This window comes from Bubalus bubalis, chromosome 7 (assembly GCF_019923935.1).
Source record: "Bubalus bubalis isolate 160015118507 breed Murrah chromosome 7, NDDB_SH_1, whole genome shotgun sequence".
Taxonomy (NCBI): Eukaryota; Metazoa; Chordata; class Mammalia; order Artiodactyla; family Bovidae; genus Bubalus; species Bubalus bubalis.
The window spans coordinates 45,268,305-45,285,921 of NC_059163.1; the positions used below are offsets into that span (position 1 = coordinate 45,268,305).

Sequence of the window (17,617 nt, forward strand, 5' to 3'; positions counted from 1 at the left end):
AAGGAACTTAGTCTTGAATATTCATTGGAAGGACTGTTGCTGAAGCTCCAATACTTTGGCCACCTGATGCAAAGGGCCAACTCATTGGAAAAGACCCTGATGCTGGGAAAGATAGAAGGCAGGAGGAGAAGGGGATGACAGAAGACGAGATGGTTGGATGGTATCGCTGACTCAACGGACATGAGTTTGAACAAGCTCCAGGAGATGATGAAGGACAGGGAAACTTGGCGTGCTGCAGTCCGTGGTGTCTGCAAAGAGTCGGACATGACTGAGCGACTGAACAACAACAACAAGGCAGAGGGAAAGGCAAGTGCAAAGTGCTCGGGTGGAGCAAGAAGGCCACTGGGGTTGGGGAAGAGTCAGTCAGGGGAAAGCAGTAAGAGACCAGCAGAGGCCTTGGAGGCCATAGCAAGAAATGGCCTCTTCCTAAGACAGTGGAGATGGGAAGATATTGGAGGGGTTTTGACATGATCCCCAGAAGACATGCAGGTTTCATGGGCCATTTATTGCCCACATTTGGCTTCACTCTCATAGCCAAACTCATGAGAGCCGTCAACATCTGTCACCACTTTCTCACCTCATTCCTTCAACCCAGACCATTTGGGCTCTGGATGCCATCACTTCTCTGCAAAAGTTCTTATCAAGGTCATCAGGGACTATATCTCATCAAAGTTTGTAACAATGCTCAGTCCTCCTACTTCCCAACCTCACAGCAACAACTGACATGGTTGCAGCACTGCTCCACGATTCAGCAATCCCTGACTCTAGCCTGGTTTTCTTCCTTCTTCACAGGCTTCTTTTCCATATCTGTCAAAGTTCTGCATATAGTAGTGCCCCAGGACTCTGACCTCTAACCTCTGACCTCTGCTGTACTCTTCCCCTGGGCTTTGGGTCCACGGTTTTCAATACTGTAGATATGCTGATGACTTCTGAGTTTATATCTCTAGCTCCAAATTTGTAATTCCAAATGCCTAGTCCATGTGTCTACTTGGAGTTCTAATAGGCATCTTCTCCACATGTTCTTCCTCACAGAAATGGCACCACCTGTTCAGGACAAAATCCCAGGAAGCATCCTTGGATCTTATCTTTATTCCAGTTGGCTCTGCCTCCAAACGAAACCCTGAATCTGACCACTTCTCAGCAGACCCCTGTTACCCACTAACTCCAGTTGCCATCATCCCTTGCCCAGATTACTGCACAAGCTGCCTGATTTCTTTCCCTGCCTCCACTCTTACCTGTCCCCTTCATTCTTCATCCATTATCTTAAAAGATAAGTCATGTCAGGGCCATGACCTTGCCTAAAATCCTCCACTGCAATCAGAACAAATCCAATCCCTTATCAGGGGCCTACAACACCAGGTGTGTTCAAGGCCTTGTGGTTCCAACTGCCTCTCGGGCCCCCTCCCTCACCTAGGGCCCAGCTGAGCACACTGAGTTGGCTCCAGTCTCCAGGTCTCTGCACTTGCTTTTCCTTGAGCCTGGAATATTTGTCCTCACGGTCGTCCCTAGGCTTCTTTCTCATCCTTCAGCTTTTAGCTTAAAGGTCACCTCGGTGAGGCCTTTCCTGATCTCCCAAAGTCTTCCCCTACCCCACCACTCTCTAGCACGTTCAGAAATCACTGTATTCATCCGTTGTGGAGTTCCATGTGTAACCTCATCCCCAACACGTACACCAGAAAGCTTCTAGAGAGCGGGTACCTCCTTTGTTTTCAGCCCCACACACTGCCTGGTAGAGAGCAGATGCTGAAGAAACAAGAGATTGACTGACAGCCCACGAGATTATCCACGGCTCTTATGAGGTTCTTTGTCTGTTGCAGGGAGAGATGGCTTCTTCAATCGCTTGCTCTCATTCTAGCCAGAGAGGGACTAGCAACCACCCTTCTTCTGTCTTCTCCTCCCCACTTCCTCCCCCGCCCCTTCCTGCTCCATTCTTCCTCCCCGCCACCTCCCCTATCCCCCTCCTTCATCCCGCCCTGTCGCGTGGGAGCCGTCCTGGTCGCGCAGACGCTGGAGCGCAGAGACCCGACGGCCGGCCGCGGAGGCATGATGGCGCTCAAGGCGCTGCGTTTGGTTTTGTTCCTGGTCTGGTGGGACTCGGCCGGTAACGCTCACCAGTCTCTCTGGTCCCTGGAGGACCAGCCAAGGAGTTACCGAGAAGGGGGTCTTGCCCGCTACTATCCCTCCCCGAGGCCTGGGGGTCCTTTGTGTCCCTCCACGCACCCGTTACTGGCGGTTCCGGCCCGCCCCGCAGTTGCCTAGGGACACGAACTTGGGGATGTCCGGGGTTGGGGGGTGGCATTGTGGAGCCAGCAACCGTCTTTAGTTCCTGCTTGGGCTTCTTCCCAGGCTGCTCTTTCTTCCTTAAAGTGGATTTTCTGGAATCCAAGGTTAGGAGTCAGGTTTTTATGTACCTGGGGCCTTGCTTGCAGAACCTCAGCAGCAGACGTACAGGAATCAGAAACTGTGAACGCCGAATATGCCAAGCACCGTGGGGTTCGTGAGAAAGCGGCTTCAGTCCAGCCAGACTTGATGTCTATTTAAGTCGAGTTAAAGTGATAACACCCAATGTCAAATTTTGCACTTATTATCTCGACCACATAGGAAAACAATATCGTGAACTATTGAGTTACTTCTCTAACCTTTATTCGGTAGCTCCAGAGTTTCCCAAGCAATCCTATTAGGGTGGTCAGATACAGAACCGGTACCGAGTGTTTTCTGTGTGCCTGCTAGGAGAGGTGCCAGAACACACTTGAATCGACTTTTGAGGAAGGAGTCAAAGAAGCTACACATGTGAGGGAGAGGGAGACATGTAGCCTGTCTAAATCACAAGCTGAATTAAAAAAAAAAAAAAACAACAACAAAAAAAACACCCTTATGAATAAGCACTAACCTTAATCACGTCCTTTAAAATGTCTGTTTCCTTTTTGCAGCCTCTTCCAATGCTCAGTTTGGTCAACCTTCAGAATACAGTACAGTAAGTAGGAAACCACTTGTATTGTTTCTACTAATACAGTGACGCCCACAGTGGTTTGGGTGGGGGCTGGTTTTCAGGTCTGCCACTTTGGAGACAGTTGACTGCTTCTTTAGAAACCAGATTCTCAGGCAGGCTTTTTGACACAGATCACAGTATAAACTTTGGTTAAAAATTGCTCAGGCCTTGAAGGCCTCAGGGCTTTGTTTCCTTTTAATATCTCCTTTGATGATTTAGAAGATCCTATGCCCAGTAGTTACATGTTGTACTAGATATTTTATGTATATTCTCAAATTAAGTTGTGGAAGCAAGCAAAGGCCAACCAGATGAAAGCAAGCAAAAACTAGTTATTCACTGCTTAATGTAGCAAGTGAGTCAGCCATGTCACTTGTGTTTTAGCTGAGACTCAAAGGCAAAGGAGTGGGAAGCTTTGTAACGGGGAAAAGGGAAGGCATCAGGTGTGTCCTGATTGAGGCTGTTGGCATGGGGAGGCTAGAGGTGGGAACTAAAGGCAGGCATCCTATGTGAATGGTTAGGAGGGCATATTTGGATCAGTTCAGTTCAGTCGCTCAGTCGTGTCCGACCCCATGAATTGCAGCACACCAGGCCTCCCTGTCCATCACCAACTCCCTGAGTTCACTCAGACTCACGTCCATCGAGTCAGTGATGCCATCCAGCCATCTCATCCTCTGTCATCCCCTTCTCCTCCTGCCCCCAATCCCTCCCAGCATCAGAGTCTTTTCCAATGAGTCAACTCTTTGCATGAGGTGGCTAAAGTACTGGAGTTTAAGCTTTAGCATCATTCCTTCCAAAGAAATCCCAGGGCTGATCTTCAGAATGGACTGGTTGGATCTCCTTGCAGTCCAAGGGACTCTCAAGAGTCTTCTTCAACACCACAGTTCAAAAGCATCAATTCTTCGGCGCTCAGCTTTCTTCACAGTCCAACTCTCACGTATGGATATACATGACCACTGGAAAAACCATAGCCTTGACTAGACAGACCTTCAGCCACCTTCTATTTAAGCAAATCACATATGACTCTCTGCTTTCTCTCTAACCATTCCCACAGCAGGTCAATTACTCACTGATTAGAGACAGACCACCCTCTTGTTTAACTATTCCCCTGTAAATCATAGAGTTTGTTTCCCATGAGTGGAACTGTATTCTTACCAAGACTCAAGTATCTGTGTTCACAAGCCTATTATGCCAGCCACAGTCTTAATTTATAAAAAATGTAGAGACAGCATGAACATGAGGGTAAAGAAATGAAAATGTTTATATGGAAACTGTCAGATGCTTTTGAAAAACTTGCTAAAAGACAAATTCTAAAAAATTGAATTAGGTATAGTAAAACAACAGTAAATAATTGGGGAATTACTTTTTAGCTGTATATTACCTTGCTGTGCCAGTGTCTTTAAATTCTCACCATATTTTAAAAAGGGGGCAGGTTTACCCCTCAGGAGACAGATTGTCATTTTGATTGTCATGACCAGGAAGTTGTAACTAGCATCTAGTGGATAGAGAACAATGATGTTACTAAACACCCTACCATGCACGAGACAGCCTCACACAACAAGTAATTAGCTGGTCCAAAATACGAATGCAGTTGAGAAATCCCATTTAAAACAAAAGAAGAAATCATGGATGATTTATTATGGGTGTGATTTTTGCAGTGACAGCACACAGAACTCTAATTAGTTGAAACATTTCGTAGGAAAAGTCTTGTGTCAGGATTAGATTCAGCTGCAGATAACAAGGACTCAACAGCTCACAGAACTGCCGTATTAGGATGTGGACTTTGTCATCCTGGTCTGTAAAGCGTAGAGTTCCATGCACCCAGGAGCAGGATGGAGGAATGGACAAAGAATAAAAATTGGGGGAAGCAGAGGACAAACCCCAACTTCCTTTTAGAGGAGGTTCCTAGCAGGTGGTAAAGAATCAGTCTGCAATGCAGGAGACCCAGGTTCAATCCCTGGGTGGGGGATTGAAGGGAGACTCTCCGGCCTGGAGAATCTGGAGAATGGCAACCCACTCCAGTATTCTTGCCTGGAGAATTCCATGGACAGAGGAGCCTGGCGAGCTATAGTCCATGGGGTTGAAAAGAGTCGGAACAACTGAGTGACTAACACAAACACAGAAGCAACTGCATGCAGTAATTCCACTTGCATCCCATTGGCCTGGCCTTGATGTGTGGTCATACCTAGCTGCAAGGAGGTTGTCTTAGGGTAGGTAGCATTACAACTGGCCCTGTGCCTCATTGTCTTTCCATCAAAAGATTGGCAATTTTATTTTCATTTATATGTTTTAAGAGAAAATGTTTAGGGTATGTTATAATTTTTGTTACTGTTTCCCTACTTAAATCGACTTTTTCAATTAAATGGCCAATTACCAGTTGTCCCAGTCTCATTGGAAAGAGACTATCTAGTCTCCTGTGAAAGCTGTCCTAGAAGCCATCATCTTAGTGAGCCTAGAACAGGAAGAACACATCAGGCTCCTAAATGGAGATAGAAGGCTGAACGCAGGATGGAAAGGGTCAAAAGTTTCTCTTTAGTTCAGAGTTTGGCCAATGCCCTGTCCTACTTAGGTCTCTATGAATCCACATAATATGAAGGAAAAGGTATATTTCATTTATTCAGAGTACTAAACACTTACTCTAAAGTGAGGAAAGACGATCACTATTACTAAAACACAACAAATACAGCAGATCATATATTCAACCTGTTACTAGAGTGAGCCTCTGCACGCTATGGTGTGACCACTGTGACCAGTTCTAGTCCTGGTTCTGCTGGAGACTAGTGGCTATGAGCAAGACATATTACCTCTCTGGCCTCAATTCCGTCGAATCTGAAAGTTGAGTTCCATGATCCAATATCAGTTTGTTAGGGCTGCTGTAATAAAGCCACAAACTGAGTGACTTAAACAACAGAGATGGATTGTCTCACAGTTCTCAAGGCTGGATGTTCAAACTCAAGGTGTTGGCAGGGTTGGTTCCTTCCGAAGGCTGTAAGAAAGAATCTGTTCCAGTCCTCTCTCATAGTATCTCGTAGCCCCAGGCATTTCTTGGCTTGTAAATGGCATTCTCTTGGTTTCTTCACATGATCTTGCCTCTGTGTGCGACTCTGTGTCCAAACTTGCCTTTTGTTTAAAAAAAATATTTATTTATTTTTTGTGCAGGCTTTCTTTACTTGTAGTGAGCAGGGGCTGCTCTTCCTTTTGGTGCTTGGGCTTCTCATTGCGGTGGCTTCTCATTACAGAGCACAGGCTCTGGGCACATGGGCTTCAGAGCTGCAGTACTTGGGCTCAGTAGTTGTGGCTCATGGGCTTAGTTTCCCTGCAGCATGTGGAATCTTCCCAGACCAGGGATCAAACCTGTGTCCCCTGCATTTGCAGGTGGATTCTAATCTGCTGCACCACCTGAGTGAAAAGAAAAGTGTTAGCTAACTCAGTCGTGTCTGACTCTTTGTTACCCCATGGACTGTAGCCCACCAGGCTCCTCTGTCCATGGGATTCACCAGGCAAGAATACTGGATTGGGTTGCCATTCCCTTCTCCAGGGGATCTTCCCGAACCAGGGGTCGAACCCAGGTCTCCTGTATTGCAGGTGGATTCTTTACCATCTGAGCCACCAGGGAAGAATTCCTGAATGGGAATTTCACCACCAGGGTAGTCCCCCAGTTTTCCCTTTTTATAACCACACCAGTCATATTGGATTAGGGCCTATTCTCCTAAACTTTTTACTTTAAGATCATTTCCTATAAGAAGACCCTACTAATCCCACATAAGGTCATATTCTGAAGTGCTAGGAGTTAGGACTTTAACATATCTTTCTGGGTGGATGCAGTTAAGCCCATAACAAGCCCTGAGGTCTAATTCTGAACCTACTGCTTTTCTTAATGCTGTTGCTTAAATGCTAGTATCTTACAAGTCCAGACAAAAGATTACATTTCCGAGTGCGTCTGGGCATTATGCCACGGAATTAGGTGGAATGTAACAGGACATTCTCATGGAGTTGCTCGTGAAGAACAGGTTATGAAGCTGGAGGATAGTAAAGTACGTTGGTGGCATATCTTGGACTTTAATTTAAAAATCAGCCAGCATAAACCTTCCGCTGAGGTCCTTATCATACATAGCAGGTATTGACCCATTGCTTCAACACTACATCTGATGCTTAGAAAAACCTGTGTGTCTGTATGTGTGTGTGTGTAAAATAGAAATTTTTCTGTAGGAAATTTCTAGAAGATATAGGGAAACTTGGGATTTTGCTCAAATTCTTCTCTGGTGGCTAGATGGTGAAGAATCTACCTACAGTGCAGGAGACCTGGGTTCAATCCTTGGGTCTGGAAGATCTGCTGGAGAAGGGAATTGCTACCCACTCCAGTATTCTTGCCTGGAGAATCCCATGGACAGAGGAGCCTGGTGGGCTGCAGTCCGTGGGTTCCCAAAGAGTCGGACACGACTGACTAATGGTGGAACTTGGCCCTCCTCTTACGATAAAAATGTCTCAAGTTATTCACCAATTTCTGTCTTCCTTTCTCTTTTCTAGCCAAACTGCCATCAGTATACATTACCAGGATGTCCCCGGGACTTCAACCCCGTGTGTGGAAGTGATTTGTCCACTTATCCCAATGAGTGTACTCTGTGTATGAAAATCAGGTAGCAATTTTTCAATATAAACTAGGCACATATTCTTTAGTTCTTCTCTTGCATTTTGATTACTTAGGAAGTTTGGCTCTTTTCTTGGACATAATCAAATATGACATAAGTAGCTCTGTTTTAAGACATATTTAAAAAGACACGGAATCAGTGCATTTTCTAGGTCAAGGTTAGAAAAAGAGGCGTGTGATTAATCAATTATAGACCAGATAATTAAGTGATGTTACTATCCAGGGATGGGTAGTTTCCCAAAATTAAAAATATATTTACGACTTCCCTGGTAGACCAGTGGTTAAAAATCCACCTGCCAGTGCAGGGGATAAGAGTTCAATCCCTGGTCCAGGAAGATCCCACATACTGTGGAGCAACTAAGCTCATGCACCACAGCTACTGAGCCCACGCTCTAGAGCCCAAGAGTCACAACTACTGAGCCCATGTGCTGCAACTACTGAAGCTCGTGCACTTAAAGCCTGTGCCCCACAATAAGAGAAGTCACCCCAGTGAGAAGCCCAAGCACCACAACTATAGAGCAGTCCCTGCTCTCTGCAGCTAGAGAGAGCCTGTGTGCAGCAAAGAAGACCCAGAGCAGCCAAAAAAAAAAAATTAGAAAAAGAATATATTTAGTAGTTAAACTCTGGAATAGTGAATATTCTGTTGAATTCAGGAGCCATGTACAGGTGATCTACACACTCTGCACTACTGGTCAGAAAACCGGTCTTAGTAACTCTGCCTGTTAGAATGCTCACTAATAAGTGTATTATACTGATGCCCCCTGTGTAAGACACCTGGCCAGCTTAGGTGACCATGAGTCCACCTCCAGATACACTGCTTTGTATTTCAGGGGTTCAGTCTCTGAACTTAGTCTTCAGTAAATTACCAGGTCTTCTCAGAGTGATTTGTGGGGAGTAGTTCCATGTGCCCTAAGGTTTGGGAAAAAATGGCAGAGTTAGGTTTTCAGCTTCATTGTTTCCTAGATTTAGCTTTAAAAAAAAAATTATTTAATGACTTTAGGCTGTGCTAGGTCTTCGTTGCTGCTTGGGCTTTACCTAATTGTAGTGTGCAGGCTTCTCAGTGTAGAGGCTTCTCCTGTTGCAGAGCCTGGGCTCCAGGGTGCAAGGGCTTCACTAGTTGTGGTTCCTGGACTTAGAGCACAGGCTCAGCAGCTGTGGCACAAAGGCTCAGTTGCTTCACAGCACATGGGATCTTTCTGGATCAATGATAGAACCCATGCCTCCTACATTGGCAGGCAGATTCTTTACCACTGAGCCACCAGGGAAGGCCCTAGATTTAGCTTTAAAAATGATTGTCAACTGGGAAAGAATCTAATGTATAATGACGTGGGTCTTTTTAATACAAATTGTGGGACAGTTTCAATAAATGTGTTTTTATGATTGGTCAATTTTCAGGGAAGATGGTCGTGATATTAAAGTAATCCGAAGTGGACCCTGCTGATGGAGCAGTTCACAGAAGAGAAATTGGAGAAACACCCCTGCATACTAGATGGATTTTATTTTCCCCGTTTCTCTTTTTCTGTGTTTCTTTGTGTGAGATTTGTTAACCCATATTTTCTGAGATGAGATGTGGAAGAGAGCCATGGACAGTGATTGATAATTAAAGCAAACAAACAAAAGTCCTTGTTTCTTGGCATTTGCCCCTTGAGTTAAGCTTATCGCCCATATTACTTATATGTTGCTTTATTTAGTTGGAATAAAATCAGCATTGTGTTCAGTTACCACTGTTCCCTGTTGAATATCCATTCTCACTCAGCCTCACAGGGCTCTTTTCCTCTCAGATGGAGGTGAATTTCACTAAGGGAGAAGTAGAGTCATTTTTGACAGATCAAATTTTATTCTCCTTCCCCATTTCCCTGAATCTTTGATGTAGAGTGTATGGTAATTGGCACAGTGTTGTGCACAGAACAAATAATGTGAGATGCTGAAATTGACTCTAACCTGAACAGATAGAGTCAAAAAAATACGCAATAAAAATACAAGATTTTAGAATTCCTTCCGATGCAGTTTTTCTTTCAAGTTAATGCAGAAACTTGCCCTTTTCCTTTTTCTAGAGCCTAGGTTCTGAACCCTAGATGATGCTGGGGCTATGTCGGGAGGCATTTTGGGGATCACAATTTGTAGGGTAGGTGCTCCTGACTTCTAGCAGGTAGCAGCCAGGGATGCTACCAGAGATTCTACAGTGAGCAGGACACCTCCCAGCAACCAAGAAATTTTCAGTCTAAAATGTCAGTAGTGCTGAGGTTGAGATGTTCTGTCTTAAGAGTCGGATGCAACATAAAGAATAGATGCTGCAATAAAAGTGACCAAAGTTTAATTTAGAAAGATAATTGTTGTCCAGGTAGAGGGTTTTGAGTCAAGTCCTAGGTTTAAGTATATTCTAGGGTCAGGAAACTGTGAGACAAGAGGCAAGGGGTGATGACAGTGTGTAGAAAAAAACCTGGCTTTGGCAAGTGGACTAAATGTGAATTTGAATTCTGATTCCAACACTTCCTTGGGCTTCTGTATTTTTATCTGGAAAAGAGGGATCATGCTCAAGTCATGCAACTGCTGTGAGGAAACTGCTTAGCACAGCACTTGGTCCATGGAAACTACTGAAATAGTAGCTACTGTTAGTTCAAGTATCCCTCTTAGGAGGTAGAAACTGAGGCCTACAGAGGCAAACCAATTTGCCCAAGGTTATGAAGCAGTGTGGACTAGAAGCCTGGTCTCCAAATTCCCAGACCTCTGTTCTTATGTGGAGTAGAGGCAATAAAGTGGGAAGTTGTATAATATAAATGTGCCACAACTACATTATGTCTGTAGTTATTTTTGGCTTAAAAGTTTTATAAAAGTAGTATATGATTTTCAGAAAGTTAAAAATACACCGAAATATGTTTTAAAAATGGAAGTCTTGCCCATACTAGCCTCTAGAGGTGACCAATATTAACCTTTTGGAACACAGTCTTCCTAAGTATGTGGGGGAACTTAAATGTCAAGAAGCTAAAGGGTCTTGGGGTGACACATCACTGTTGACAGCAGACCTGCGGGCAGGACATGGCAGCAACCTTCACTGCACCAGGGAGAAGGAGGCTACCATTTATAGGGGAAATTGATGTCAGGCTATGAGGGCAACGAGCAGCTGGGGCCACACAGGTAGTTACTGACTGAACCCTGTAATTAAGAGAATTGGATAGTCCTGTGAGTGAAGCAGGGCGGGACTGGTTGAGCAGAGGATGTACAGAGAGCAAGAGAACAGTCATCTTGAGTGGCCTGCTCAAACGTGCATCTTGAGAAATGTGGACCTCGTCTTTTACTCTGCCCTCGCATGCCCTAGAGTAGAGCATCCTGTGTAACTATGTTTATAAAAGACTGGTCAGGTAGATCTCCCTGGGCCCTTCAGATCATCTTCATAGACTGGTTTAAAGTGCAAATCCCACTCAAATACATGGGATAGATAGTTGCTACCATCTAGGTCTGGATTTGAATTTAATGTTTCAAAGAATAAAAGTGGATTTAGAAATAAGAGTACCAAAAATAGGGCACAGATTATCTACATGTTAACATGTAGAAATGTGTCATAACAATGATAAGAAATTTTGAGGTGCTATAATTAATAGCTTGATATTCAATAGACTTTTTGTTAAAGTTTTCTTATACAGCATTGTTTTGTATGTATGCATAATAATAGCCATTTGCAATCGCCAATAAATGGATTGTTTAAATGAACAAATTACATAATTCACATAGGCTGAAGGAAGTTTTTGTTTTTAGGAAGTTTTATTTTTCTACGTTGAAAGTGCTGATCAATTCCTATACAATTTTAAGGTAATATACAAGAAGTAGGTGGGAAACTTCCTATGGTGGGTCAGATGGTAAAGCGTCTGCCCGCAATGCGTGAGACCTGGGTTCAATCCCTGGGTCGGGAAGATCCCCTGGAGAAGGAAATGGCAACCCACTCCAGTACTCTTGCCTAGAAAATTCCATGGATGGAGGAGCCTGGTAGGCTACAGTCCATGGGGTCTCAAAGAGTCGGACACGACTGAGTGACTTCACTTTCACTTTTCACAAATCCAAAAGTTTGGGAATTCTTTCTTTTTTTTCTTTGCGGTGGCTTCTCTTGTTACTGAGTACAAGCTCTAAGCATGTGGGCTTCAGTAGTTGTGGCACATGGGCTCAGTTGCCCTGTGGCACATGGAATTTTACTGGACCAAGAATCAAACCCTATGTCCCCTACATTGCCAGGAAGATTCTTAACCTGTGGACCAGCAGGGAAGTCCAAAAAGCTCTTGAGAAACTAACTCTTGAGAAAATAAAGGATCAGATAAACCAGCTAAAGATACAGTCAGCTTCCTCCCAACTCATTCTAGATCTTGTCCAGACTGTCTCTGACACTGCCGCCCGTATTTATGTGTTGTGCCATATACACATCTAGATGGCACAGACAACAAACAAGATATAGAAGGAAAGGTGTTTGGAGGCACAGATGACTCATTCTCAGCTCTTCCCATAATGCCTTTGTTTCTTCATTCTTCATAGTTGGGGAGAAGCAGCATCTCTCTATGACATATAGAAATGTGACCAATCCCATGTGAAAACACATCTGAAATCACACCTGATGCATTTGCCAATGACTGGATCATTTAGACTGCTAAATTACCATAGCTCCCACAGTCCATCTTTAGAGCAAGAAGTTTTATTTTTCTGTCTTGAAAATGCGATAATATTCAATGGGTCTAATAGTTGCATTCACTACAGAATTCTTAGGGCTTCCCTGGTGGCTCAGATGGTAAAGAATCTGCCTGCAATGTGGAGACCTGGGTTTGATCTCTGGGTCAGGAACATCCCCTGGAGAAGGGAATGGCTACCCACTCCAGTATTCTTGCCTGGGAAATCCCATAGACAGTGGAGCCTGGCAGGCTCCAGTCCATGGGGTCACATAGTCAGACTGAGTAACATTCACTTTTCACTTTCATAGTATTCTTAATCCATAGAATTGAAATTATAGGCAAAATATATGAGGTTTTATGATCTAAAGTGCTACCCTTTACATTTTAAATTCTTTTAAAAATATTTATTTATTTGGCTGCACTGGATCTTAGGTGCAGCATGTGGAATCTAGTTCCCTGACCAGGGATCAAACTTGGGCCCCCTGCATTGAGAGCATGGAATCTTAGCTTACCAGGGAAGTCCCTAAGTTTAATTTTAAATTTTGTAAGAAAAAAAGGGAAATTGTGTGTCTTAGTACTCTAGCATATTCAAAAGTCTCTTTTCTTATTGTGGAGAAGAGATCATGTTTACAAAACATTTATGATAAAATTAGATTCGATGGTTCTGTGGTTTTTTTCCTGTGCCCAAGCAAAATTAGTTTTCCTTAAATGGAAAAGGATTTAAGAAAACAAGGAAGAGATACATCAAAAGGTTAACAAAATTAAACAATTGTACACATTTATCTTCAAGGAATATATACTACTTTGATAATTATGATAAATATGCCTTTTAAAAATTGATTTTTTAAAAGAAAGATTATAGTTTAAGAAACCATGAGAAGAAAGGAAACCTTAATTGAGCCAACAAATTAAGAGCCAGAAATAGCCCACCAATAATCTTTTACAGACTTTTGCCAAGTGTTCTCCCTGTCATGGAACAATTCCTGGCCAGCGCTGAGACACAGGGGGGCAGTGGCTCCCTGGGAACTGCCTCTTCCAGCAAATCCCGCCCCCCAGCCTGAAACCAGCTGAGTGATGTCTCTCTAGAGCATTGCCACTGGCCTGGGAGTCATATTTGACTTGAAAACTGCTTTCAAAGACTCATACTTTTAATTTTTTTAATTTATTTTTGATCGGCGGATAATTGCTTTACAACAATGCTTTGATTCTTTGAAGACACTATTTCTGTGACTAACAATGAATAGTCCAGTTGGAGCTAATGTGGAGTCAAGGACCTAGGTGAAATGATGACAAATAAAAACAATTTTACCCTCTGAATAGGAGTTAGGCAAATGCTCTCAGACTGTGGCTGGAAAAGCTGGAATTTGAAAAGCTTCCAGAGGAGGAGGCTGCAAGCTTATCTGACTTGAACAAAAAACTCTGACCCGACAGGCCTCAGAGAAGACTCCTTTTCTGTGGTGGGCAGGTTTATGAAGAAGCCACCGACCTTTCTTCTCTAGGTTTTCTGCCTCCCTGTCCCCGTCTGGTTCAATGTCTTTTATCTTGACTAAAACTTCTGCCCTAGTGAGTATATTTATTAAGTCAGAAAAATCCATAATATCCAATATTAGCTTGGCTATTTACAGTTTCCAAAGTCTTTCATACTATATAAAACTCTTTCAAGTATGTTTTTTAGACACCATTTGAGATTATTTGACTTTTCACTCCCCACTTCAGTGAACTTTCTCACTGGAGATAGACTCCATCATACTGACCAAAGTTATTACCAAGAAAACAAAGAAAGTCTGGGGACCAAATGCCAAGCTCATCGCATCGCATTTACCTTACAGATCAAGCTGCAGGGTAAAGGGTGTGATGTGGGCAGAATGGAAGTGTCAGAATCTGGTTTATGAAGCTCAGGAATGAATTCCTTTCTGAAGAGGAAGGGAAGGGCAGGGCAACTCTGTAGAAGCATTTGCCACTCAAAGACTTTCATGGGCACCCTTGCATATGAAATTGGCAATGAATATTCGTGAGACAGATGACCCTAACTTACGATGTGGTGTGTTAGTCTTTGGAGGAGTGAAGAAATCCTTTGTTTGCATAGGGTTGATTTATTAGGAAAACTTGTCTCCTAAACTATGTATCTTGATAAACTGCAACAAGTCTAAGCCATGCAGAGTGTCACAAAAGAAGCATTTGCTAGTTTTTACTGTTGTGTGGTTTTACATATTTAATCGATGCACATATGTTTGGAGGTTTTTTTTCTATTTTTCTATCAGTTTTATAATTTTTGTGACAGGAAGTAGCATTATGATTATAGGAAATCAGAGGTCAATTCATGATGTCTTCTCTTTTGATTGTCAACCAGGAATGATTTGATTGAAACTTAGAAGTTTTGTGTTTCTATGCTTATGGTTTAGGAGAAAATCTGAAACAGGTTAAATGTCATGGTCAGCTAAAGGGCACAGCACTTCTTTTGACTCTAAATTTGGGATTCTTTATTTTAATCATTGTGCTCTGAAAATTGCACACTCTGTTAAGAAAATGCTATCACCAGACCACTTTTGCTTCGTATTTCTGCAGTGGATTTGGTGGCTACTGTTTTCCATTTTTGAACATAAAAAACAAAGGCTCAAAAATCACTTGATATTTTCAGAGCTGATGAATGAGGAGCTTCTTATTTAGACCCTGTTTGGAAAAAAGTTGATCTCTAAATAGGGGCTCTGCTGGTGGCTCAACAGTAAAGAATCCACCTGCTATGCAGGAGACCTGAGTTCTATTCCTGGGTCGGGAAGATCCCTTGGAGAAGCAAATGGCAATCCACTCCAGTATTCTTGCCTGGGAAATCCCATGGACAGAGGAGCCTGGTAGGCTACAGTCAGTGGGGTTGCAAAAGAGCCGTACACGACTTACAAACTGACCAACAACAACAGAGTCAGTGGCAGCACTCGAGTAGTTTATTATTTGTTGAGCACCAAGCCTGTGCTTGATCCAGTAGGCAAATGACATATGATACAGTCTGTGCCATATGGGACAGTCCATAAACCACCTTCTCAGGCTCCTTGGCTCATGTCACAGAGACTAAGACAAACAATAGACCAAAGGGTGTAATGTAAATCTTGGAGAGTTGTTGCTGTTAAATAGAAACCATATTAGCAGCAAAGCAAATCAAAACACCTTGTATACATTTTATACTCTTAACCAAAATATTAGAGTTAATTATAAGTCTATAAAATGGTAGTTTGCAAGGCTAGGATTAGCAACTTCTCTGCACCTTTTCAAACTGACTCTCTTTTGCAACAGATCTCCCTTTCACTTTCTTCTGCTTTCTTTCTAAGGATTCCCCAAAATACATATCCCACTGGCCTTCAACAAATGCCTGATCATTCACTTATCATTGGTCATAATAAACTGCTCTCTTTCACATTCTTCTTTTAATGTGCAAATATCCCATTGAAAGGTAATATATTACATTCTTAACACAGGAATGGCTAATTCTAGGCAAATCCGGCACATTCCCAGTCTATGGCAGACGTGCATGCTTTCTTGGGGAGTCTGGAGTCAAATCCTCAACACACTGCGCCTGGCAGCCTACCCAGGCTTATCGAAGTTGGCACACAAACTGAAACCTCTTTGGCATCCTTGTTCTAGCAGTGTACATCGAGTGGGTTGATAATACAATATCTGCTTGGTAGGTTCTAGAAGCAGGAAAACTGTGGTTTATATGGGTATGAGAGGAGCTATTAACGTCAAGCTTATTCTACATCACAACTTCACCCCAGGCTCTTTGCTCAATACTATTTTAGTAGGAGAAATAAGACATCAGGGTGGCTGATCTACAAAATAAAACTTTGGGGAATATTTACTTTACAACAGTAGGATATTGTCAGACCTTCCTAAATGGGTAACCATCCATCTCCCAACAGCTCATTCATCAAGCCTTGCACACAGATATTCTTCTGTTCCTAAGCCAAGTGAAGCCCACACATAGTGGGCCTGAAATTGTTAAATGGAAAACGTTGAGCGCTACTGCCAAGGGGAGTTTTATAGTGTTACTCAGAAAAAAACAATGAGGTCAATGTCTCCTGCACACTGGGGGAGATGTTCTAGGTGTTGTGGTGTTGCTTGAACAACATGAATTTGTTCTCTTCCTACCAAAGGTCAGTCCTGTGGCCCCTGTCATATAAAAACAGAGCAAAGATCATGCAGAGAGCAGTCCTTTTAAGAGAGTAGCAGCTGCAGCTGTTACATTGCAGAAAGCACCTTGGAAATGAAGGAAGCTTATAATAAATAATAGCAATAGGAGGGAAGGCTGTGAAGGTCCATTCAGTTCTGTTCTCGGCCTGAGATTTGACTTGAGACCAAATGTTCAGTGGCCAGCATAGAAGTCTTGCATTGTTCCTTCCAAAAAAGAATAATGTAGTCACTGAAGAGTACAAGCAAAAAATATAGACTACATTGACAGAAAAGCTGGGGGGGGGGTGGTTGGGGCGTTTATACTGTACCCAGGTAGAATTATGTAGACGTTTCTGAGAGCTTTTAAACTATTTTGCCACACTCGGGGATACAGATGAACATGGACATCCAAACACACCTCTCATTTTACATGGGATCCAGAAACCCTGTGAGAAAGAGGTGGAATCCAGTAGAGCTGCAATTCAGACATGTAGAAACTGGATGTATGACTGTGAGCCTAGAAGAACAGACTGAGAAGAGAGACAGTAGGACCTTCTATAGAGCCAGCTGGACTGATAACTGGGACTTGAGACTGTCCCCAGGAAGCAGTGTTCTAGGGGTGGCTGGTCTTAAGCACCTTGGCTTCCAGCTCCTTCTGGGACAAAATCTGCTCCTGGGAAGAGGGGGCCATGGTATAAAGGAAAGAAAAGAAAGAACCATGTACTAGGAGCCACCAGTTCAGTCTTAGGAAACCTTTTCCCCTTGGTGGGATGGTATGAAATAATAGGACCCATTGAGACAGATGGAAGGCTTTTGCTGCAGGCTCGGATTAAATGTGAGATGAACACACCTCTCAGCCCTTTGTGGACTTTTGAAACTTGGGTCACACTGTCACATACAACAAGTGTGAGTATCTATGTTTGTTTACATTTCTAACTCAATAATTTTGTGTTTAGTTCACCTCAAAGACTGGCTCACTTATTCTTAAATCATCTTTGTTTTTTAAAAAATTAAGTTAAAAACAAACCGAGTTTAGTTACTGTAGATCTGTAATTCTTAAACTTTAACTGGCATCAGAATCACCTGGAGGGCTTGTTGTTAAAACAGGTTGCTGCACCCCACCCCAGAATTTCTGATTCTTTAGGTCTAGGGGGGGTCTAGAATTTGTGTTTCTAG

The 17,617-nt window shown here is 43.1% G+C and overlaps 1 protein-coding gene across 3 annotated transcripts; it reads left to right on the top strand.

The window, feature by feature from the left end:
• The first annotated feature begins 267 nt into the window (after window positions 1-267).
• LOC102396469 (serine protease inhibitor Kazal-type 2) lies at window positions 268-9,354 on the top strand. Of its 3 annotated transcripts, none has more exons than XM_006058360.3 (4): window positions 1,951-2,101; window positions 2,931-2,974; window positions 7,514-7,623; window positions 9,030-9,354. In XM_006058360.3, the coding sequence occupies exons 1-4, from the start codon at window positions 2,044-2,046 to the stop codon at window positions 9,073-9,075; spliced, it is 258 nt and encodes an 85-aa protein (XP_006058422.1). In that variant the 5' UTR covers window positions 1,951-2,043; the 3' UTR covers window positions 9,076-9,354. The 3 variants fall into 3 exon arrangements, with proteins under 3 accessions (XP_025145791.1, XP_006058422.1, XP_044801790.2); XM_044945855.2 differs by lacking the exon at window positions 1,951-2,101 and adding an exon at window positions 2,396-2,493; XM_025290006.3 differs by lacking the exon at window positions 9,030-9,354 and having other exon boundaries at window positions 268-2,101; window positions 7,514-7,619.
• The last annotated feature ends 8,263 nt before the right edge of the window (window positions 9,355-17,617 follow it).

Excerpts from the sequence above, each read along its gene's own strand:
- LOC102396469 (XM_025290006.3), top strand. The coding sequence starts at position 1,824 with ATGGCTTCTTCAATCGCTTGCTCTCATTCTAGCCAGAGAGGGACTAGC. Across the intron at positions 2,102-2,930 it reads GGTCTGGTGGGACTCGGCCG|CCTCTTCCAATGCTCAGTTT; the intron begins GTAACGCTCACC and ends TCCTTTTTGCAG. Across the intron at positions 2,975-7,513 it reads AACCTTCAGAATACAGTACA|CCAAACTGCCATCAGTATAC; the intron begins GTAAGTAGGAAA and ends TCTCTTTTCTAG.